This window comes from Fukomys damarensis, unplaced genomic scaffold, assembly GCF_012274545.1.
Source record: "Fukomys damarensis isolate Sample0158 unplaced genomic scaffold, DMR_v1.0_HiC HiC_scaffold_12, whole genome shotgun sequence".
Lineage (NCBI taxonomy): Eukaryota > Metazoa > Chordata > Mammalia > Rodentia > Bathyergidae > Fukomys > Fukomys damarensis.
The window spans coordinates 4,656,790-4,681,735 of NW_022900924.1; the positions used below are offsets into that span (position 1 = coordinate 4,656,790).

General features: G+C 41.4%; 1 protein-coding gene and 1 long non-coding RNA gene across 6 annotated transcripts in view; one reads left to right on the forward strand and one right to left on the reverse strand.

Moving 5' to 3' along the window:
• The window catches only part of LOC104848077, a 24,851-nt gene extending 14,451 nt beyond the window's left edge, over positions 1-10,400 (forward strand). Inside the window, exons 2-3 of the long non-coding RNA XR_776309.2 lie at positions 4,136-4,421; positions 10,348-10,400. This is a non-coding gene — a long non-coding RNA (uncharacterized LOC104848077). The remainder of the gene's footprint in view (positions 1-4,135; positions 4,422-10,347) is intronic.
• Positions 1-24,946, reverse strand: part of Morc2 (MORC family CW-type zinc finger 2) — a 42,128-nt gene that overhangs the window by 10,767 nt on the left and 6,415 nt on the right. For all 5 annotated transcript variants that reach the window (XM_010603807.3, XM_010603806.3, XM_010603804.3 and 2 more), the window contains exons 2-17: positions 22,428-22,481; positions 20,115-20,149; positions 14,567-14,635; positions 13,992-14,082; positions 10,674-10,782; positions 6,281-6,440; positions 6,055-6,166; positions 5,302-5,427; positions 4,710-4,789; positions 3,984-4,066; positions 3,478-3,563; positions 2,193-2,333; positions 1,932-2,086; positions 1,667-1,795; positions 1,128-1,233; positions 742-874 (exon numbers count right to left, since the gene is read on the reverse strand). In XM_010603807.3, the coding sequence (XP_010602109.1) occupies positions 742-874; positions 1,128-1,233; positions 1,667-1,795; positions 1,932-2,086; positions 2,193-2,333; positions 3,478-3,563; positions 3,984-4,066; positions 4,710-4,789; positions 5,302-5,427; positions 6,055-6,166; positions 6,281-6,440; positions 10,674-10,782; positions 13,992-14,082; positions 14,567-14,606 (1,551 nt within the window). In that variant the 5' untranslated portion in view covers positions 14,607-14,635; positions 20,115-20,149; positions 22,428-22,481. The remainder of the gene's footprint in view (positions 1-741; positions 875-1,127; positions 1,234-1,666; positions 1,796-1,931; positions 2,087-2,192; positions 2,334-3,477; positions 3,564-3,983; positions 4,067-4,709; positions 4,790-5,301; positions 5,428-6,054; positions 6,167-6,280; positions 6,441-10,673; positions 10,783-13,991; positions 14,083-14,566; positions 14,636-20,114; positions 20,150-22,427; positions 22,482-24,946) is intronic.

The window sequence follows — 24,946 nt, forward strand, 5'->3', positions numbered from 1 at the left end:
TCCGGAAATGTAAGCAGACAGATGAAAACATTGTCCAATCTTAAAAATATAAAAGAAGTTAGAATTATAAAATGCTTATCTCTGCCCATGAAATTTGCATAAATATTTTAATACTTGTATGTGCTGGGAAAGAACAGAAATTAACACATCTTCTGGAAGTTAATTTGAGAAGAGTTGTTTAAAAAAGCCATTAGTTTTGCAAACATTCATTCTAAAAAATTATCAAAAAATACAGATGTATAAATGTATATAAAAATATGTGGCACGATCATCATACTATTTAAAATACATATTTATGAGTATTATGCATATGTAATCATGAAGATTTGGAAATGTATTTAGTATTGGTTACTTTTAAGATAGGATATTTATTTTCTGGTGATTTTATACATTCTAAATAAATTGGACCACTTTGGAGTATATAAAACTTAATTTTTCTCTCTCTTTTTTTTTAAAGAATAAACAAGGCAGGGCTGGGGATTTAGTTCACTGGTTCTGGTGCCTGCCTTGCAAGCACAAAGTCCCAAGTTCGATCCCTGGTACCAAAAAAAAAAAAAAAAAAAAACAAGGCATCCTTGAAAATCAGTGTTTGGATCTGGAACTTGAGGTTGGAAAGCCCTGGCAAGCACATGCCTGGGCAAGTGGAGGGTGAAACAGCCTGAGGAGATGGGGAAGCCACTAAAGATCCTGTCTCAAGCAGACCCTGGCACAGGCTCTGCCCACTGCCAATGACCCACACACCTGAAGGGCCTCCAGCTTTTCCTGCTGCTGGCGAATTTTCTCTGACAGCTGCTTCTGTTTCTCTTCCTGTGTCTTTGGATCCTTTTTGAATGTCCCCAGGGGAACTTTCTGCTTTTGTTCAGAAGCCTCACATCTACAGAGAGAAGGCACTAAGGAAGCTGCGGCAAAACAAGACTCTAGTGGGTCGGGGACCTCCCTCCTTAGCCAACCCTTTGCTCTCAAAGAAGAAACCCCCTCAGCTCCCAACGCATGGAAATGAAATACACCTGCTGTTCTCTCTTGAGCACTTTACACACGCATCAAGCCAGAGATGTACAATATGAGCAGTGACCTCAAGAAACGCAGTTATTTACCCCAAAGGTAAATCCCCCTCTCAAAGTGCTCACCGGTCCTGCTCAGGATCAGGGTTCATGGAGCAAACCCAGGTGTCAGGGTAATCTTTTTCCACCGAATTCAACTGGAAGGGGAGGGTCCTCCACTTTAGACACAAATCTGAGATATAGCATATATAAACATCAGCCACACTGATCCAAAGACACAGCAGACTTTCCATACAAAGATCTTTCCTCATATTCCAACTTTGCCTGTATATACACAACAGTAATTCTCAAGGACAGTGATTCCAGCAAGGATGAAAACTTAATGTCACGGAGCTCCTCATCCTACTGTAATAGGATTCTGGCTCAGTCATCCATGTACTCTAGAAACGACCTAATACCAAACCCAGAGAGCCTAGCCCAGCTGTGGAGTGAGAGGCCTGGGAGGTCAGGTGACCTTCTGTCTTATTCAGGAGAAGAGGAGGAACGGGCACAGCTTTAAGACAGAGGTCACAGGGCCACTATGAAACAGACTCATATCCCTGGGGGAACCCTAAGACTGTGAGCATCAATCAAGTCAAGAGGAAGTTTCCAAACACCCAACTTACCACACTGGATGGTGGTTGGAATTTCCATTGCTCTCCTGCGTTTGTAACGCAGCTCACTGGATGGGGGTTGGTTCCAGTTGGCAGAGAGGTAGCCAAACTCATCCCAAAACTTGATGATTCCACGTTGAGCTGGAAAATAAAGCTATCTATCACACCAGGAGCCAGCCTCATCCCTATTTTAGATTCATCCTCTCAGGCCCTAAGAACATCTCAAAAACTGGAGGTAAAGAGAAAGGGCAACACCCCAGCAGCCTGACCCCATTACCAATGGCAATGTCCTTCCAGTACTGTGCTAGATGCTCCCCCATCGCCTTCAGCAGATGCCGGTACTCCTTGGCATCAGCAAAGTCCTGCTTGTTGTGTGTAGGTTCCAAGACCAGGTAGGGCACATCGACAACCCCGACAACCCCACCACATGCCCTGCGAGGAGGAAGAGAGCATAGTTGTCACCTTACTGGTCACAGCCCTCCTACCACTGACCCTCTGCCTTTCCTGGGCTGGAAAGCTCCCCTTGGGTAGTACTCACATGCCCCCTTCCAGCTGTGGGCCCACTTTCTCATACATCTTGATCAAGCGGCTACAGTTGTAGATAAACATGCCATCTAGGTCTCGGTGTTCAATGTTGACCCCAAAAACAAAATTCAATTCCTTAGGTTCTTTGAGTGCTCTAACAAAAAAGACAAAATATTCAGGCAGATCTACTCATCGGCATACAAATAACATAGTGATGAAGATGTGTTAAGCTGAAGCTTAAACTTGAGATACGCTGAGCAAAGTTTTGCATCTCTAATTCAATGTGTGATCTCTTAGATTTCACCTGCACTGTGCAGTGATGTTAAGTTCACTAATTTTAACTTTTTGGTAACAAAACAGGGATGGATTTAAGCATGCACAGATTACCATAAAGCTGCTGCCAATCTTTGCAAAGACAGTTACATGGAATAAGCACAAAGTTATCTTCAAACCATCCCCAAACTCCACTACTGTGACAAAAATTAATGTTCTAGAGGTAAAAATTCATAAGAACATGTGAGATGGACACTATCATGTGATTAATGTCAAGGAAATCTTGGGAGTCTGAAGAGCAGATGGATGAACAGAGGAATCAGACTGAAATAACCTGAAACCTAAGCCTAGAGCAAGGATCCCTAAGAGACTCCAGACCTGGAGCTGGCATAAGGGGACCAGGAGACGTTTTAATGACCCAGGGCAAATGCACTTTCTAAACTGAAAGTCTGTGAAACTCAATCTACAGCATTATCCCACATTTCTAACCAGCGAAGAGAGAATGAATTATATTACAACATAAAAAATGAGAGTAAATTATCACCAAGTGGTACAACTAGACTGGAGTTTTAATATTTCTTAAATGTTTTCTATTTTTTAAAGTTTTATACAATGAGAGTACATAAAAGAAAAGGTGAGATGCCACTGATGAAGGCAGTTGCCTATTTGAGATGTTGGCTCTGCCCAGCCTTTTGTAGGCTCAGGAAAGAGTTGAGTACTCAGAAAAAGACCTGTCGGGGTATCTGACAAGTATTTGTAATCACAATATTAATAGCTTAACGACAGAATGGCAATCTATCAATCAGTACAAAAGCTGTATCATTTTAAAAGATCAAACAACAGCCAGATGTGGTGATGCACACCTGTAATCCCAGCACTCGGGAGGATCGCTGTGAGTTTGAGGCCAGCCTGAGCTACATAGCAAGTTCAGGGCCAGCCTGACTACAAAGGAAGACGTTGCCTCAAAAAAACCAAAACTAAATAAATAAATACACAAAGGATCAAAGAACAGCCCTAGCACTCACCGCTGCTTGGCCTCCTTGATCCTCTTCTTGACATCAGCTTCTCTGCGCAGGGTGATGGCAGTGTTCTGGACCTGTCTCAGCATCACCTGGACACACACAGCAACAGCAGGTGAAGGCAGGAGGTGAGCAGGGCCACAGCAGATGATGTTATATTACACCTACAACATCTCACTTTAACTTTCATACAGATATGAAATCACACTTGGAGGTTTCCTTCATCCTACAGAAAACGGGCCGCACCGGGAACAAACTTAAAAAGCTGTATTTCATGCTGGGTGTGGGGGTGCACACCTGTAATCCCAGCACACAGGAGGCTGAGGCAGGAGGATTGCTGTGAGTTCGAGACCAGCCTGGGCTACATAGTGAGTTCCAGGTCAGTCTCAACTACATAGTGAGACCCTGTCTCAAAAAACCAAAAAATGCTGTGTTTCATTTGACCAGATTCACAGGACATAGGCTCAATCCAGGAAATACTGGAAAATAGCCAAATAGGTCTAAGGCCTTACCCTGGAGTCCCGTGTGAGATCTCCACCCAAGCGTACTTCTAATGTCCGAGCTTTGCTCTCTGCCTCCCGGGCCTTCTCTTCAGCTGAAATGCAGAAGAAACAGTGATAAAGAATTCAAAGGTTTAAAACTGTCATCCTTCTTGGATTCACAGAGCAGTCCCTGCCACACAAGAAGTATGTACACCAGCAAGGAAAAGGCCAACTGCAGGAACAATGGCTAGTGAGCAACGTGGAAACATCCTCCAGGGCTGGACTGCAGAATCACTTCAGAACGAAAACCTGGCATTCAAAGGTATCATGGAGACCCTTTATAGCTGAGGATGTATTTTCGAACTTCACAAAGAAATCAAAACAGGCGCCCCAATACCAGAGGCAGAGTTAAGCCCTCAGCATAAGTTGAAGGCTAAAGAAGTCTTCAGCCAATCACTTGCCATAAAGGTAAGAAAGCTTGAGGAGTTCTGGTCAGCCCCAGTGTGAGATTTTAAGATATCTGCCCTGTGGTCAGGAAAAATAATTTTACAAGTATTCGAGGCAGAGGAAAGTAAGAGATTCTTCATTCTGGGCAAGCCAAAGACTTGAAAGGAATTGGACCACAGTTTCAAAGAACAGGCTTGTTCCTAGATAGTGGGCAGAGCCTTCTCTCCTACATGCCTGTTTTGGCTACGAGCAGTGTCCCCCAGATGTCCCCCACCCAATGCCCTCCTCCTACACAGGGAGTGACATTACCAATCCTTGCTACATGCTCTGCTTTCTTCACCTCCTGCTCCGCACGGGTCTTGAAACGGCTAGATGTATACTTGTACATCCTGAACAATGGAAAAACCAACTTGAGGGCCAAGAAGCAGTGGGGCAGATGGCCAACCTCCAGCTCAGGAAGCACCCTGCCTTCCTGGCTCCTCCCAAGCTGCACTGCCATGGCCTTGTAATGAGACCAATCTAAGCTCATTTTGGCAAAAAGAGTGAACTCATTATTCCACTTGCCCCTGGCCTCCTGCTGTCTTTGATGTTCACCAGAGTGTTACAGTAAGTCTACACCCTTACTCTACTGTCTAAGGCCCCCAAGGCCCTTAAGCAAGACACTCACTCTTCCACTCTTCACAGCTAAGAAGGCACGATGTTAGACAAGTCAGCCAGCCAACTTCCCACAGTCATACCTCTCTCTCCCTCAGAACCCAGAAATAACTCTGATAAAAGCACACGCAGTTTAAAAGCCCCCAAACAGCATTATAAGAGCTTCTCACATTGTACTATTCCAACACCCCAGAGAAATGCAGCCAGGCCCTATCCTTGGCCCAGGCCAGGGTAGGCAGGCCCCTACCTGGGCTTGTACAAGCAGCAGGAGAGCCTCTTGGTTTGCACCTTGTGCCCGTGGATGAAGATCCTCATCCGGGGATCAATGTAGAGCACAGCAGCATAGGCCCTGAAGGAGCGCCGTTCAGGCTTCCTGGAGGTGGCAAAACAAAGGGGTGCTGCCTCACAGCCTACAACCACAAGGCTACGACAGCCTCTGAAGGCCCTCCACCTTTCTACCTCACGTCTGAGCTCCTCTGGCCACCCTGTTGGGGTACTCCCTCATCACAGGCACCACGTCCTGCGCCTCTCGAAGCCCCCAGCACAGCTGCTCCATACGCATTTCACCTGCCCCTACCACAGACCTCTGTATAATCCTCCTCCTCACTCAGCCTGTTTCCTCTCTCAAACCAAGAAGTTGGAGCTGAGACCATGAACACATCCATGACGGGCCCTAATTCCTATGCCTTGCTGCTGGTGGCTCTGATGTGAATTCCATCTGATGCTAAATAACTAACTCAGAGGGGTCCAGGCTGCCCAATGGGACAGTCATACATGTACCACCTGCTCAAGCCAGCAGAAATGTACTAACCTTTTCTTTTAGTTTAGCTGGGAGCTGTTATCCTAATATTCATCCCTGCTGCCTTGTGGTGCTCTCAGCTCCATCAACTCTAATGCTGCCACTAAAATCCAGAGAACAAGCTCGCCCCTCTTTCCCTAAAGTCACCTCCTAAGAGAACACCAGTTCCATAGCCTGGCTCCTTTGCCCAGCCACACTCACGTGCCCTCTGGTGAAGTCTCTGCCATCTGGATATCTCTTGGATTTGAGATTATGTCTAGTTCAGGCTCTCCATTATCCATGAGCTTGAGATTAAAGATGATCACCAGTGTTCCTGGAGAATAGAAATCTTCCTTTCATTCTACCAGGCACACTGGGCCTATTCCCACACCACTTGCAGCCCTGGCGCTCCAACATTCTAGGTACTGCAGGCTCTAAGCTTACTCACCACTGTCCCCAGGAATCTTCATGAACTGGCTCATCACTTCCTCCTCAGTACGGAAAGGAGAATACTTGTAGATGAGCTCTGTCTCAATGGCAAACTTCTCCACATTGTCTGTGACAGGTTCCCGGGTCTGGGCATTCCAGGTGGGCAATGGGACTATCACCTTTGAAGTAAGCACAGGCTGATGCTGAGGTCCTAGAACAACTTCCCTCAAAAACAGGCAGCTATTTCGTCCCTCCCAGTAGTTCTATGCTGCTTGAAGCTGAGGCCTAACATCCACAGTCTCGCACCAAAGGCTCTGTGGCTTCTGCTCCTTGCCAAAAGTATCCAAAGTATCCTCAAGGTACTGTTTCCTCTCAAGATGTGCTGGGTTATGCCTCAGGGTCTCTGTCTGATTAGCTCCTTATATGCCTTATGGCCAGTTTCTTTCTTTTTTTTTTTGGTACCAGGGGTTGAACTCGGGACACCTTGCCCTTCTGAGGCAGGCAGCGGCACGTACCACTGAGCTAAATCCCCAGCCCCCTGACCAGTTTCTTAATTCAGTAAAAATGCTATTCTTATCACTAGGAAAAATATATTTGCAATTATCTTGTGAAAGTTCTGCAAATATATATATCATTAAACATGTACAGGAACCCATATATACCTGAGACAGGCTAATTAAAACTGTGGTATATTTATGCAACAAAATACTACGCAGTAGGGCCAGGGATTTTGCTCAATGGCACCACACCTGCCTCGCAAGCGCAAGGTCACGAGTTCAATCCCCAGTACCACAGAACAAAAAATAATAATACCATGCAGTAATAAAAATGAACAAACTTATAATTACTAGCATCAATGTGAATGAGTCTCATAAATACAATGTTCTATGAAAGGAGATCTAAAAGAGTACCTATGGTATTAGCTCATTTGTATAAAACTCATAAATAGGAAAAACTAAACTACTATTGGCAATGTGTACATAGGTGACAAACTGTACAGAGAAAGGAAATAGTCATCCCAAAAGTTACCTAAAGATATTTCCTTCAGGGACACAATAATAAATATGATTGGGGGCCAGGGATTTAGTGCAGTGGTTCCGCCAACCTGCCTTGCAAGCGCAAGGACCCAAGTTCAATCCCCAGTACCAAAATCAAATAAACAAAAATAAATAAAAAGTATGACTGGTAATGGCTCTTGGGGAACTTCCAACATTGGTCCATATGACAACTGCATGGATGTTTGCTTTATAGTTATCCTCCATACATATATTGTTTTATTTAATTTTAAATACATTTTATTTTATCCCATTCCCCCAAAACCCCGTCCTTTCCCTATGTAAAAAAGTTTCATTCCCATTTTTTCTTCTGTTTTCCCTTTTTCTTATCTCTTCCTTCCTTTCTCCCTCCCATATACATATATTTTAATACATTCTTCCACATATATGGAATGGTGTTTTTAAAAACTCATTTCTGAAAACCCTACCTCAAACACCACTTTGCCAGTGGCCTTATCATCCCCTTCCCCTTCCTTGAACCCAACAGCCCTCTCAAAGCCCAGCAGAGGGCTAGCTGAATGGATTCTATCTACACAGCAAACCAGCTGAGGCACCTTAGGAGTTTGACCTCAGATGGCCCATCCTTAAAACAAAGGGGGTCTGTATCTTAACAAGTGCCAGGAGTGATAAACAATTAGTGGTTCTGACACACTGCTGGTTTCTAAGAAGCTCTGTACTAAAAGCTTTCAACTGTAGGGCTGGTTTGGACACATTCCTCCTCAGCCAAAAATGATCTTATTCTGAAATCTTGGCTGAGTCCACACTAGAGTATAATCCAAAATAGTGACCTTCTAGCACCAAGTAAGGCAAAAATTTCAACCTAGCGTCTCCATCAAGGGAACTGAGTTCCATTTGTGTTCTATAAATAAACTTCTACCTTAGCTCTGTACTTCTCATTGTTCGAAACAGTTCCAGGTGACAATGGCATCACTTTAAACCATGACTCCTCCTCCTCCTGACCACCCATCACTCTGAACAGCTTCAATTTTACCACTGTTTTCCTATCATTCTATTCTAGTCAGCCTTCTGTGTGCCATGTCCTCTCCCCCTTGATCTTCTGATGTTCACTTTCCTAGGTCCCAGGTCTTCTCTCTCTACACTCTCCTTTCATTAAGCTTATCAACTCATCAAGAATCAAGGGCCAGGAATTTAGCTCAGTGGTACCACTCCTACCTTTAAAGTACAAGGTCTCGAGTTCAATCCCCGGTACCGGGGTGGGAGGATTCCCCAGAATTCCCTCAAACTTCACTTTTCATGTCCGCAATAGATTTATAATCTCTCTCCCCCAGACTGCCCTTCTTCCATTCTTTCACAGCTCCAAGTAGCACACTATTCCCAACTGCCACTCAAAACCCTGCAGGATCCCTCCTTTCCTTTTCTTCCTCCATGATCATTCACCACACCCTGAAGAGAAGATGGTTCTATCAACTTCTCTTACCTCCCTCCCTACTTGAGTCCCAACAGGGTACCAAGCAGAAAGGGCCTCTGAGCTGGTGGTCCACTTCAACGCTCACCTCTCCACCCATCTCTCTTTTTTTTTTTTTTTAAACAGGGTCTCACTATGTAGTTTAGACCGGGCTTGAACTCTTTGTAGCCCAGGCTGACCTCGAACTCACAGCGATCCTTCTGGCTCAGCCTCCCAAGTACTGGGATTACAGGCGTGTGTCATGATTGGCCTCATCTTTCTAATCTAATCAATGCAGAGACCTTTGTAAAAGACAAGCCGATACTGGCCTATGCTTACTTAATAAAGTCCCTCTCACTCAACAAAGTCTGGAGGACAAGACTAGTCTGGCCCTCCTTACTTTCTAGAGGCCACCACAGGTTTGGCCGTCAAGACCCTTCACACAGCCTTCACCCACCCTCAGCGCCTTGAGCAGGCTGTTTCCATTGACCTGAACATCCCAGCCCAGGCTACGTCCTGTCCCGCCTTCCCCAGAGAGGCCGCTTTTCCCAGCTGCAGTTCATCTGTCAGTCCAATTATGCTGAGTGAATTAACACACAGAACCAAAAAGGAGAATAAACTGCCTTGCTAAGTAAAGCCTGTAGGAAAAGACAGCCTGCTGTTCCCACTGTGAACTAGCTTGCTATATTTAAGGCTCAGATCTCAACAGGACCAGTACAGATTCAATTACAACTAACAAACAGAGAAGGATTAGAATGAAACCGAATTCCATCATCTGTTTATATTAAACAGCCATGGATTTCTTCTACAGAACCTCTCTGCCAGATCTCTCAAGCTCTGGCCTCCATTACTCACATAACAGGTGAAAAGTATCAAGCTTGAGGCTGGACAGAACAGAAAACTTCCAAATCCCTCCAACAAGAAACAGCTCTGCAGATATTAGAGCCAGCAAGCCATAAAGAGCTGGCATGTATTTAGCTTAAAAAGCTAATTACTAAAATTTTTAAAAATTTATTTGGTAGTACTAGAAATTGAAGCCAGGGTCTTCAAAATGACCAACATCACACCCCTTTTTTATCTTTTAGTTTGAGACAGAGTCTCACTGAGTTTCCCAAGCTGGCCTCAAACTTATGATCCTCCTGCCTCAGCCTCCCAAGCCACTGGGATTACAGCTGCATACCACTGAACACTTACTAAAGTATTTTATATTAAGAATATCCTGGCTGGGCATGGTGGTGCACACCTGTAATCCCAGCACTCGGAAGGTGAGGCAGAAGGATTGCCATAAGTTTGAGGCCAGTCTGCGCTAGTGAGTTTGAGGCCAGCGTGAACTACATAGCAAGACCCTGTCTCAAAAAAGAAAAAAGAATATTCTGAACTAAGTCTCTTTTCAGCATAGTAATAACCACTGGGGCTGTGTAGCAGCCACTCCCAAAGTTGAGAGACCAAGTGGCAGATGCCATTTAACAACAAGCTCATGTAGTTTTCCATATTCTCCTCTGGTTTCAGTACCTGCTTAAACCCTGAAGGTGTCTAAATTCATAGTTTCTAATTTATGCAGTTAGAGCAACACATTTCCTTAAAAGGCTGTTTCCATTATTAATGCCAGCTTCATTCTCCACCCAGAATCAGGGAAGCCCAAAATACTCCCACTGATAACACAGCTCTCCATGGCGACACCCTCCACAGATGATTCGAGCGGAGCTGCAAATCCAACTCTTGGTTCCTGCCATGTGATAGTCTCATTCTCAGAAACAAGACCGCTGTTCTCTGAAGTGCTTTGAAATTTCACTTCCTCTCACATTAAGGTATCATCTGCCTGATCTCCTCAACAAATACAGGTACATTCAAACAGCTAACCCTATAATACAGGGCATGGGCTCTGTAACAGGTGGCCTGTGCAGACTGAGGAAATGCAGACTACTGTTTCAGGCCACCAAGATGGGACCTACTTCATCAATGCCTTCTTCCTCGTGAAAGGTGCGAGACAGGAAGAGGCAGGTCATGGTATCTTCCTTCTTAGTGAAGAGGATAAAATCCTTCCCGATACGCATTGAGCCCCTGAAATGGAAGCAGAAAGCAGGTTAAGTCTTTCAGAGATTGAAAACTCATCTTAGAAAGGTGTAATTCACGTTTTGGACATGCTGGAGACTGCCTCTGGAGGGTTCTCTGAAGGCCTACCTAGATCCAGGCCCTGAGCTGAGTTCCTTAGTCCTTGTTCCCCCATCACTTACCCAATACTCCTTATTTAATTCCTTATTCTTTACCTATACTCTTCTCTGCCACACTTACCTCCATTCAGGGCTTTCTTAATATCCTTTTAGGGTGCACTCATTGCTGACCCAAGATTAGTCTCATTCCCAGCTTGTTGGTACAACACTAACAAGTAACTTCACTGCCCTTGACTTCTGGGTTTATCACAATCACATAAGGGCTGTGATGCCCTCTGCCTGTGCCAACAGTAGGTCCCACTACAAGAGCTAATACCTTCAACACATTATCTTCTATGCAGAACACATACAGTTCTCATCTTGTCCTACACTGACACGAACACCCTTCATGTCCACTCATCAATCAGCAACAGGAACACCAAGGAACAGCCTAGTGCCTATGTTCACAAGTTCTCCAAGTAGCAGTATGAACCCAAGACAGCCAAATGTAGAGGCCATCAAAATACAATTCTTGATGACAGTGTTCAAGGAGGCCTTACCTGGCTCAATTCTGATAATCACAACCATGTTTGGTCTCCGAATTGCTTTGCCACCTCAAGCAAATTAGTAATACAGGCAGATCCCTACTTCTGTATGCAGCTGGTTTCTGGGAACTGTACCTTGAGGCTGACTTCCCAAGGCAAAAAGTCTGGATGGAATCAATTGCTTTCTTCCTGTTTGGTCTTGGTAAGGCTTCTGAGAAGCAGGCAGGGACAGGCCTTTCTAGGCAACATAAAACAGGGCAGAGCCAAGCGCTAGTGGAAGACTTCCCAATCAACAATGAGGCTGTTTAGCTCTTTCCTTCTGAACAGCTCCTGGGGCTTTACGGCTATTATCTCATTAGTCCTCATAATACGCCAGGAAGATGATGGAGGTGGGAAGCCTCATTATTCTGAGTACAAATACAAATGAGACAGGCAGGACAAGTACACAGATGAATGTCATGCCTCTTTACCCCAAACACTCAGGGAAAACTCCCAAGGCTGCCACGTCCAATTTCTCCTCGTCCAGTACTGAAGGTGCTGGGAGGCTCTTTCCTCTTTAACTTCAGAGTTCCTTTCTCTTAAAGCTTGCAGGTAGCAAAAGGAGGCACATTATTTTGCCTTGTGCCAAAGTTTGCCATTGCTGTAATTTGCCAAAAACTGTGTCCTTCTTTCCTCTGTATTTGATCCTTACCACAGTGCCTAAAGAGCAAAACCCAAAAACATTACCTCTCTGCTGGCTTTCTGGCTCTGGCTGCTTAGCCCTATTCTCACTACAAATCACTTTCTCCTGGAACTTTTTCAACTGCCTTAATTTCAAATGACTGTGCTATCTACTCTGAACACTGGATGGCACCACTTCAAACAAATCCGCTGAATATGCTAATGACAGCACTCTGGACAGTCCTTTCTGGCCTTCTAACCATTTTCACAGTCGCATTATTTCCTCCTGAATCTCCCTTTCTAAGGGAGAATGTCAGAGGTCAGAACCCCACTTCTGGATTAGGAAATAATGAGAGGTGAGACAGCCCACAGAACTGAATGGACCACATAAAAGGAAGCTGACCTACAATCCAGAGGAAAATCAGGGTTTCTCCCTCACTTTGGGGAACTTAGACCACCTTTGTCAGAAATCTCAATGGAAGTTTCATTAGGATCACAAGTGATTCATTTCATCTATGAAAAACTTACCCAGACCACTAAATCAAGTGAGGGATTCTTGGACAACAGAGAGATGATCCAGGAAGAAATAAAAGCCAGAAACTAAGACTTACAGCAATGATTGTTGTATTACAATTGAAACTTTTTTTTTTTTTTTTTTTGGTGATAGGGTCTCACCATGTAGTTCAGGCTACCCTTGAACTCACTATGCAGCCCATGCCAGTCTCAAACTTACGGCAGTCCTCCTGCCTCAACCTCTGGAGTGCTGAGATTACAGGGGTGCCCCATCACACCAGGCTATAATCTCTATTTCCAGAAGAGGAAGCCAAAGCTTACAAAAGCAGCTGAGGTGAGATCTGAAGCTTAGTTTGTCAGAATGAAATGAAACCTTAGTTTGCCAGTAGCTCACATTTTGCAAAAACCTGGTTCATATCCCAGCTCTGTGCATATACATCTTTACATCTCTGGGCAAGTCTCTATCCGCACAGACTTCATCTGAAAATGAGAACAGTACCTACATACCAATGGGCTGTCATAAAGGTGTGAAGTTTTTAGCATAGTGCCTGGCACATACTGTTATCATTACCATTTGGTTCCTGCCCTGAAAGAGCAATCACAAAGTCTAGGAACTAGGCCCCTGATTTCCTTGGAAGCACCCTCTTCTCCACACCCAACACACCCTGAACAAGAAACCCGACCAAAGCTATAGACAGATCAAATCACCATCCTCTCTCAAACAAAACATGTTTCCACAGCAAGACTGAAAACGTGACTCATAATTCCATTTGCACAAACTCCAATTCCACTGAATCTTATTCCATCCAAAGGTATGTACAGCTGGAAGTGAGCATTTCAGAAATAGAAACCTTTCTCTTGGGGCTTCACTCAAAACCAGAACAACACATTCCAAACATTAAATAAATGGGAACCAAGTGCTAAGGGAGAAGTCCCAAGGGATGTGAAGGCAGGAGGTGGGTCCCTGCCATAAGGGCTTACAAGATATGTAAATAGAAATAGCATCTTCCAGAAGGGAGGGCTTGTATCTCTTATTCACTCTGGATCCCCAGTGCAGGGCACGAGCCATGACATACAGCAGATGCTCAGGAACAACACTATACCCCACCACTTCAGACATCCTAACCTCACAAGAGAGAAACTCATATCCTCAACCACAGGCAGAGCCAACATGAGAATTTTCCTAAAGACAAAGCGCAGTTCTAATATACAGTGCCAAAAGAAACCCCGTCTGCCACCCCAGCTTCTTCTGGAGGTTCATACTGTGGGGCAAACTCAGCAGGGTAATCACGGGTAAGCTACCCGAAAATCACTCCTTTTTGACCTTCCTACTGTTCCTGAGTTACAGTCGCAGAGGATAAGAGGACAGAAGAGCCTTGTGACGGGCTTCCAGTATACCTACGATTTTAACCCATTCCCATACTGCCCAATCTGGGTGGACTCGGGTGTTCGTTTGGCTGACTTCCCAAACTGGATCACACTGGCAGCATCACCTGAAGTAGCAAACACATAAGAAAGTGAAAGTTAGCATTTCTCCCCTAGCTTCCTCAAAGTAAAAGATCTGAGCTTTGCTAAAACATGGCTGTGTGTCTGCTGAACACCTTTCTCTAAGGAAATTTGCAATCATGAGGCAAAAGAAGACAACCTTTGTGTGGCCTCCCAGGACCATGACTAAACTGTGTTCTATTACCAGAACATGGTAAACGGGCTAGGGGAGGGCTCAATTGTTCCAGCTCCAGAATGTTGTACAAACTGATGGATACAATATCAAGAGATAGGTAACCTGACTAACTGAAGACTGCCATTCAGACTCTATTTCCCAAGTCAGGACAAGACTCAACAGATATCTAATAAGCATGTTATTCTCCAAGTGGATCTTTGTCACAAGAGTGAGGCCACAGAAGAATAAGTTTGTGTGGTGCTTTGTAAAAATGACTACATGCTCCCCCAAAGAAATACAATCATCTCTTCACTTACTGGGGTCCATTCCTGCTCCATCATCCAAAAAGCAGAGCATAAACCCTCCTCGAAGGTCCTCTCGCCTTTCTGTAAAAGAAGCAGTTGCCATTATTGGGCCATTATCAAAGAGAGAGTAACAAAATAGCTATGAACAAAAGGTGGATCTCTGTTAAACTTGATCCAAAAGGGTCGGGTCAAACCAAGCTTCTAATAGTTCTAGCTAGCATGAGGACCCTTGAGGGTGTGAATTTTTGATCAAAGGTTCTCCAATGCCTTCTAGTTCAAGAAAAAGCTTGGGAGAATCTATGAGGAGGGCAGGGACTACCTGGTCCAGCACCTAACCGCACCCATGACCACTGAATATGCATGTGTTTCACATACACCTCAATATCTGGATCATTGTCAATTCCGCCCTACGCCACAGATCACAAACCACTAAATTATTCCAACTAGTACATACTGTTCTTATCAACACAGCTCAAACTCAAAGGGTACCTTCTCTTTTAAATGTGAAATAGCCTTTAGACAAAGTGATGAAGTCAGATGTGGTATGGAATACAGTGGCAGCAGCTGCTATTTAAAAGATGAATTACCGTGTCTATATATGACAACCCCTAGGGAAACTACAGGTTCTAGACGACTCTCATATCTCCTGTTAGCTATAAGTCCTAGAAAGGGAGTAAGATGACACAAAGTACAGTGATAAAGACCCAGTTCCTGGTTGGATCTGCCTGACTGCAAGCAGAACAGCTCCTTGACAACATATACAGCAGCTTCCTGGCCAACAAGAAAGACACACAACTGGCTGCCATTCTGACGGGTAAGTGAAGAACTTTCAGCAAGTTTTAACTCAAAGCAGTTACGGGTCCAAGATGTCATGGACAATGAACAGAGTCACAAAGAAGAGGGCTTTACTTTTTTCTGTGGAGGTTTTAACTCAATGATGAAGATGAGCAATGGAAACACTAGCCTTGGAATTAGGGAAGTAGAATCAGAGAGAGAAGGATGTGAGAGTAGAGGCAGAAGACTCACACAATCCACAGAGGGTACCACTAGCACCAATCTCCCTAGTTTAGATGCTGTTCATAGTCCACCCAGTGGCACAGGGATAAAAGCAGCACTTCTACCAGAAGGAAGAAGGTCTATATAATATCCAAGCCTAAAATTACTTTCAAGACGGGTCCTTAACAAAGGAATTTTTAAACTTCCTCAAGCTGCAGCTAACCAACTTTGTTCAACTATCTATGCAGATTAATCTGTTTAAAATGTTCTTTTGTCCTCCCCTCAGGCTAAAAATTCAAGTGAGTCATGACTGTCCTCTGTTAAACAGACTAGTTAATGTAATTTAAAATGCAATTTCAGAAGGGCTATATAAAGCACAGAGATTTTCAAGTACCACTTTATGTTCAGGAAGCTGAGCATTCATTACAAGTACCTCTTGAAAGTTCAAGAGTGAAGATCTTCCTGGAAGTACAATTGGTAGATAAGAAAATCTTTCCCTGTGGCAATGCCTCTCATCAGTCTAGGAAACTCAAATGAGATGAGGCAAGCAGGAACAAATATGCAAAAAGGGATCAAAGATTTCATCTGATAGAAGCAAAGTGTAATATGGAAACTCAAACTGGGTCACATACAGAACTTGACATTTGCTGTACATTATGCCATAAAATGTACAAAGGTTCTAGAAATTGATTTAAGACAAGTGCATCTGAAAAGTCCCCAAAGATTATTGGCATTTTTTGAACACTATCAAAGAAGTCACTTTCTAGGTCCTTATATTAGGATATGATTCACAGACTGAAATGTTTCAGCACACAATCATTACTTAAAAGTGGGTCTGGAATTTTATTTATGATTCAAGGACTTCATTTCAAAATGTTTAATGTAGTTTACAAGGGTAAGACATTCATACTAGAGGGAAATCCTCCTGGCCACAGAGTGACATCCTATAAATGGCAAGTAGTGTCCAAGTCCACAGTCACATGCAATACGACCTCAGGACCAAGACAGATTAGATAATTCAGTAGTAACTTCTAGATAATTCAGTAGTAACTTCTTTAACTTTGTATATAGGCAGCACAGTTATCTCTACCTGGTCACAATATGTGTGCAAATGGCTCACTTATTGGATAACTAGTGAGCACTTCTTGTGTGACTGGCCCCATGATGCAGAAAAGAGCAACAAACAATGCAGATGTCTCCATGGAGTTTATAGTCTTAATAGATTCTACTCTCTGAAGATTATATAGGATGTAAAGCATAGGAGAGTTTAAGCTGAAGGAGGCTAGGAAAAGAGCCAGCTAAAGCAAAAATGTAGTGTATCTAAAAATCGCCTGAAGAGTGGTAAAAATAAAGATTTTGGGCTTCATTCCAGATAGGTCAGAGGTAGTAACTGAGAATCTGCATTTCTTCTGGGGTTGATGGGTAGACCACTCTTTGAGAAGCACCATTCTAGAGCAAGCCAGAAGAACTAAGAAGGCAACCCTCCTCAAAACTACTTCCCCATGCACTCCACCACAGAAATTCATTCCTGAAGGAAAGGAGTGTTGGAAACCAGATAGGGAACACAAAGCCAAAGTGTCTTCATAGCTATGCCTCAGACTCTGGTTAACAGCTATACAAGATTGTCAGAACCAGTTTGGAAGGTTGCACTTCTAAGCTTCCTCCAACACGGCCAAGTCTGACTTCTCCAAACCACAGATCACCCCACTTTTCACTCCTACTAAGTTGAAAAAAAGTGGTAAATGGGTGAAGAGATGTAAAGTGGAGCTTAAATCAAAAGTAAGATGCAATGATATAATGGCGTCCTTTACAGAGGCTATTATGTAATGGCACCCAAGTTCTTCATCACATTCTGCAATCTAAACTTCAGTCTAATGAGCAGTACTAAGGTCAGTTTAATTTGTTCTGACCAATTTCCATTTATTTAATCATTGCCTTGGCATCACAAAAGGAATCTTTAGAGAAGGTGACACAACCTTTCCCAGAAAGTTGAGTGTTACAGCTTCTATCTAGATGTCCCCCTAACACTTCATGTGGTTACATAGGTAGAGCTTTTCAGAGGTGGCTGGATCTGGAGTGTGTGATTACTAAATTAGTCCACTAACTGGTTTGACATAGTTCTGGGAGTGGATATGAGAAGGCCCTCCTAGGTAGGTATCCTGAATAAAACATAAACAACATTAGGAAAGGGGTTGTAGCTTGTCACTTGCTACTTCAGTGCTCTGCTGCCTTCTGCCTGCCATGAACTACTTCTCCTCTGCCAAGCTCAGAGCCAGACAATTATGAACTGAAATCTCTACAAACTATGAAACAAATAAATCTTTCCTCCTTTAATTTTTGGTGTCAGGTATTTTGTCTCAGCAACAAAAAAAGAAATCAAGACATTGAGAAAGTCACTTCTGAAAGTCTACTTCTGAAAGGAGTATCATCACACTCTGGTTCCAACTAATGTGAATACTTTGGGCAAATGAACACTTTTGTACTTTGAAAGGCTAATTTCTTTCTTGCCCTTCTTAGGTTGAAAGACGGCATTTAAAATGTGATTTTACAGTGACTTCAAACTAAATCTGATGTTTGGGAGGTTTTCAAATTGTATCTCAATCCAATTTCAAAACATGAGATAACATGTACTAAGATCTTTAGAATATTTAGATTAGTGATGCCACTGCCCTTATTTCTACTGTTAAAAGCATTAATAGGGCACTGAGGTAGAAAAATGTGAAGTTAAGGATGCCTCACCCAAGAATCTCAATCCCAAGGTACTTGAAAGTAAAGCAAGCCCTTTTCCAAAACACTATGGTACTGCTTCTATCACACCATGTAATCCTTAACTGTCTTGACTGTTCCCTCAAGGTCTAGTTATGATTCTTTAATCATCTGTAGTATGCTCATTATCTCCAATTAGAGATGAAGTTCTTAGAGCTAAGGCCACATCTGATCCTCTCTGGACTTTTCCCAAAACACAAAAGTAGCACTGAGAACAGAATAAACATACACTGAGTCTTTTTCATTTAAATTAATATACAACCGTTCTGCTGCATTCTGAATGTTAAGAGCTAAATTTCTTTGCCAAGATTCCCCCACTAAAAGTGGTATGAGGGAGCAGAGATCACCTTTAAAAAAATTTTCTTCCAAATTCGGACTTAGCTATTAGGATTTGTTCCTTTGACATCTCTTGGGAGTGGAGACCCCTTCTCTAGTTTATCATGTACATGATTAAAATAGTCATTTTTTCTTATACAACTTAACTGTTACTGTTCCTGAAAGCACATTCAGATCTGCCTGGAAAGATCCCTCCATTTGGTCAAAGATTTAGCAGCCATATTCTAACATTCTTCTGCTATACCCCTTTTACCTGTTACTTCTTCCAAAAATAAAAGAAGCCTATTTCTACCATTTTGGCAGGTCTTTTCAATGGAGGGTTTTGAGAATTTAAGCAATACTGATGACATGTAGGTCTCCGGAATATTTGCTTGGCTTCAAAATAGTATTAAGCCGAGAACATGTATCTGGAGATTCTTCATAATTACATGACATTAAAGGTTCTCAGAATTAGTACTTGTGTGTTCAATCTCATATATCAAGTGGGCCTATGAATAGGAGTTATTTGATAACTCTATATTCCTACATAAAAAGACTTCTTCAGGGGCCAGAGATTTAGCTCTGTGGTTCCACTGCCTGCCTCACAAGTACAAGGACCCGAGTTCAATTCCTGGTACCCAAAAAATAAAAATAAATAAGAAAGACTTCTTCAAAGCTAGGGAATGTTATTCAAAATAGAACTTCAAACCTTACAGAAGAGTTCAGAAACAGTGCTGAGAAAACATATAACAGTAACCAGATTGGGTTTAAAAGCTGTCTTCTATTTCATTTCCAAATTTTTAGTATTCAAATAATAAAAAAAAAGGTGCTGGTACAAATACTGAACTGGCAAAAAGCAAACTACTAAAAAGAAGAAAGGCCAATCACAACAACTAAGAATTCTTTCACTGCTGCAACCACTCTAGGAAAAACAAGATCTTAGTATAAAACCGTAGAACCCATCCAATTAAAATAGTTGAGGATATCAAAGCCTCAAATTCATGGCCAAGCAGCTTTCCTTTCTACCTGACACTTCTACCCAAGAACACTTCTATAAACCTAATTCCAACCCGGTTACCAGCTGTTTTCTGCAACTGAAACCAGCTACCTTCTCAGTAGGGACTGGTGCTCACCAAGAGTGATGTGAAAGAAATTCCAGCAAAATCCATCCTTCCGATAAGATGATCAGGACATACTTGGTCATTTCATATCCCATTACTCTACTCCACCACTCCTACAAGTGTTCTTGTGTCTATGCACATAAATTAGATACCTAGTATTTAGTTTCCAAATCAGTATTCTTGGTTTCTATGACATACTTGACCAGGGCTGACCCATTTCTACCTACAACCTGAAGTAACTGTGCCATCTCTCCATGCTCCAAAAACTAGTTATTTCCCACTCATTTCTTCTTAGAGATACAGTAGTAGAAAGTGCATTAGAGGAACTGGGCACTAGAAGAAAGATTTAAAATCTGACTTACCTGCATAAATATCTATTCTAGTGGCATCAGCATCTCTGCAAAATTTAAAAACAAAAATCTAAATGAGAATAAAATATCAATCAACAAAATACATCATATTCTGAGTCTTTTAGGAAGCCATACAACACTGCATACATTAAAGCTTTGCTTTTACACTTAGCAAACACGATTTCCTTACATACTTATGAAATGCTTTAGGAGCTCTCAATTATTTAAGACAATTACGTGATACATGGGGCCTGAATACATTTTTGTTTTTGTTTTTGTTTTTTTGGTACCGGGGATTGAACTTGGGTCCTTGAGTGCAAGGCAGGCGGCGGAACCACTGAGCTAAATCCCCAGCCCCTTGAATACATTTTTAAAACACTGATTTCATGTTGAAAAACATGTAACTCAGGATCAGTAAGAATATTTGATATATATATTATATATTATCATATATATATCATTCATTTGCAATCTTAATAAGATGTTCCAAAAATTCATCCATTTTCCTTCTCACCGAACTTGAGAAAAACTATAACTGCCACAACCTGTGAAAAAACTGGGTCTCACAATATATACACCACAATCAGCAAAATGATTCCTGGGCCCAAAATACTGACCTTGCTAACCTTGAAAGAAACTTAGGATATCCCATTAGACTCCAGTGGATTCTGTCATCGATGAAGGCTTGCAAGTAATTTATATTTATTTTAATTCTCCTGACTGTGGGCAAGGAAACTGAGGCAGTTTCATAGGTTTTAAGTGCAAAAAGTCCACTCAGGATATAGCCCAGTTGTAGAACAAATGCCTAGCATGCATGAGGCCCTGGATTCAATAAAAATATAATTTTTTAAAAAACTTTTAAAAACCCCAAATCTACTCAGCTCTACATGTACATTTTCTCAATGATATAACAAATTGTTTAAATATGAGAGATTGGCAAAATATGTGCAGGAATAGGAAACATACTCCCAGTTCACTGTCTGATACACAAAAAACTGCCTGCCACAACATAATGCTCTAAGTTAACAAGCAGCAAATGCAAACAATTTCATTAAGTTACAATATTATTAATTGAATTGAAAAAATAAGTCAATACTGAAACAAAATGGGAGTTTTCTGGTTAAATAATGTATTACCTATCACATTTTCATAGATGTTTAAAAACAAAAAGTAATGACAGTATAGGCTACTCATGGCAAACCTATGGCACTCCTGCCATAGCCAGCTGTTTGTATCATTCAAAGCTTTAAAAGGTTCACCATCACTGGTAAAGGTTAACTATACAGACACTAGAAAAATACAAGAAAGCTCACTAAATGGGAATCAGTTTAGAAGAACTACTGCCAACTCTTGCCCTCTTCAATAATCATCAAAAATAATCCTGCCAGGGATTTGGCTCAGTGGTTCCGCTGCCTGCCTCATAAGTGTAAGGACCCAAGTTCGATCCCTGGTACCAAAAATAAATAAATAAATAAAATTAATATTCTTAATTTTCTGTTTGCATTCAAGAATAAGACAGGACAGCCAGGCACGGTGGCACACGCCTATAATTCTAGAACTCAGAAGACTGAGGCATGAGGATTGCTGAGAATTCAAGGGCAACCAGGGCTACATAATGAGTTCCAGGCCACCCTGAACTACAGCGTGAGACTCTTAGAAAAAACAAAAGGAAAGGAAGTCTGGAACAGTATTTTCTTTTTTCTTTGGTACCAGGAATTGAACTCGGGACCTTGAGTATTTTCAAACTGTAACTATAAATGGGATTTTTATTTGAACTAGAATTTTTGTCTTATAAATGAACTCAAACTTCTATTCAACTCATTGTAAGACAATGCTGAAGAGTGGCTCCTTCTAAGCACAAATGCTAACAACGGAAGAGATTTTGATCAATGGGAATCCCCTTGAAATAAAACATACATTCAGGAAAGATACAAAATGCTGGCAAAGTTTTAACGATATCAGGAGTATACTGTCCTGGTAATACAAAATAAAATCATAGGTCATCTATCTCAATAATTTGACCCTAAGTTTCTATCTCAATTCCCTGCTTTTCACAGTCACTTTAATATACAAGGAAAAGTGGTTTGAGATACAGTAAGGTTCACTATTTTTAGGCTAAATAAAAAGTAATAAATGAATTTTAAGTTAATCAAGAAACAAAGATGAAGTATTAATCAGTATGATATTAAAAATACTTTGTGGTAATGGGCCTCTTAGGAGTTATAGATATTACAGAAATGTTCCTGCAAGTCTTCAGTGAGCAAAGGTCTTAATGATCCAAAGAGCTTACACTTCAAGCAGATTATGTGCTGGAAGTCTACATACCTTGCATTATCAACCAGTTCAGCAAGGGCTCCGAATAAAAATTCATGAGTGGTTCTGAAATGATAAATATGAAGTTAGCAGATGAAATGAACTGCGGTTCCTAGTAAGTCAAGGTTGTTAAAATTTCTTGTTTTTAAAAAAAGAAATCTAAAATCTCCATTTACATTAATTCGCATTTCTGAAATTTAAATTCCTCCTAACTTAGCTTAGTTCCAGAATTCTTAAACATAAATCAAGTCTTGCCATATACTCAGAATTCTAAGTTTATTCTTATGAACTGAGAAACCCACCCTAAAGTATTAAGATTCCCACAGGTACTAACTCCGAAAAAGGGATACTATGCTTTTAAAAAAAAAGCCTGTATTTTATTTTTCAGACTTAATTGTCAGTTTCTGCGTATCTCACATAATCTTTTTTTTTTCCAAAGAGGCTATCATAATACAGCTTTGGTTGACCTCAAACTCACTAGGTAGCCCAGGCTGGCCTTGAATTCACATTCTTCCTGCCTCAGCCTCCTGGGTGCTGGAATTATAGACACTTACACATACCACCACATTCAGCTTTTATTATCTTTATTGGGGGGTTTTTTGGTAGTGGGGAATTGAGTTCTGAATAATGGGATCTTGTAGCTGTGTAACCCAAATTTTCAGCAGCCTCCTGAAGAAAATAACCACTGACTCTTCTCCTTGAAAAGGTTAACTTCAGTGGGGTTCCTAGGAGAGCACACTAAGCTCTTATCCTTTTAGAAGGGCAAAAGTCTTGGATTCCTCTGTTGAATGTGTGCTGTTGTTTTTAGCCAAAATTTCAAAGCCAAGATTACTGTTATTCTTTCCTTCTTCAAAACAAGTATTTTTCCTTATAAACTACACAAAAGCATTCAGTTTTCCTCCCCGCCACACTGGTAGATCATACACAGGTACTGGTAAAGAAAAATGCTAACAAATTATCCACTAAGCATGCTCAATTTACAATCTTTAACCCTAGAAAGTCATACAAACATCGGTTATGCCCACATAAAAGCATCTAGAAAACCAGGTTGACTTCTAGAAAAAATACAAAATTATTAATTGATACAATATCTTACTATCATTAATTTTTCATTAATACCAAAATTATTCCTGCTAGCTTTTTTGCATACAGTCTCAACCAACAGCCAAAGTAAAAATTTCTTTTTCTTTTTTGGTACCGGGGATCAAACTTGGGACCTTGTGCTTGCGAGTAGGCAGCAGAACTACTGAGTTAAATCCCAAGCCCTAAAGTAAAAATTTAGAATGAGGTATATCAAAGATATATATAGATATTAAAGACCTACCATGTAAGAACTGGTCACTTATTTTAAACTCTTAAGACATTTGTTTATAATTCTTGAAACTGTCCAGGAATAGTTTTTTGTCAAGTAACTCTTTAAATGCAAATTTAATTAATGAAACTACCAGCTCTCAATTTTTGTTTTTGGTTAAGACAGGGTCTCACTATGTAGTTGAGACTGACCTGGAACTCACTATATAGCCCAGGCTGGTCTTGAACTCACAGTGATCCTCCTGCCTCAGCCTTCCGAGTGCTGGGATTAGAGGCGTGTACCAACATGCCTAGCCCAGCTCTCAATTTTTGGAAAAGCTTTCCCCCAAGAGTTCAATGAATATATCTGTTGCTAATCCAAAGGCATTACTAGTAAGTCTACTGTAATGAGAGACAGAAATTTTATCACCAATTCACCTAGAATACAGACAGCAAATTTTTATGGCTTATGTCCAATTCTTAATTTTACATGGAAGAAACAAAATTTTTAACAGAAAATCTGCCTTACAGTCATCTTTAATTATTAAAAAAAATGTTTAAACATCTAAAGTCATCACTCTAAATTCTTCAAAGTATGAATTAAACAAATATTCTTTATACCCGACTAAGGAAATACAAAGACCAGGCAATGATGGAACATATCTATAATTCCAACTCCTCAGGGAAATGAGGCAGGAGGCTTCCCAAGAGGCCAGCCAGAGCAATTTAGTGAGATCTCAAGACTTAAAAAAAAAGTTAGGAACGTTGCTCAGTATAAGAGTACTTGTCTAGTATGCTCAAGATCCTGTGTACTAGTCCCCTAGTACTGCAAAAAGAAAGAAATAGGGACCACTATGCTGAAAAATTAAGGTGATTTGCTAACTAAGGTAACATAAATTAAAAGTGAATCTTGATATTTGTTCTCAAACTTCGAAATAGTCATCTTTCTACCTGTCTTACAAGTGATTTAGAAAGCAAATTGGTTTTCTATATTCTGAACTTATTTTGAGGACTGCTACATAAAATAATAAATTCTATTGCAATACTCGTTTCAACATCAATCTATCTATATTTTAACATAAGTCAAATAATCTCAAAAATACATTCCCTAGAAAAAACAAAAGAGCAAATCACACTAAGAACAAAGACCATCACTGGGCATGGTGGTGCACAACTGTAATCCCAGCACTCAGGTGAAGCAGGAGGATCACTCTGAGTTTGAGGCTTGCCTGAGTTACATA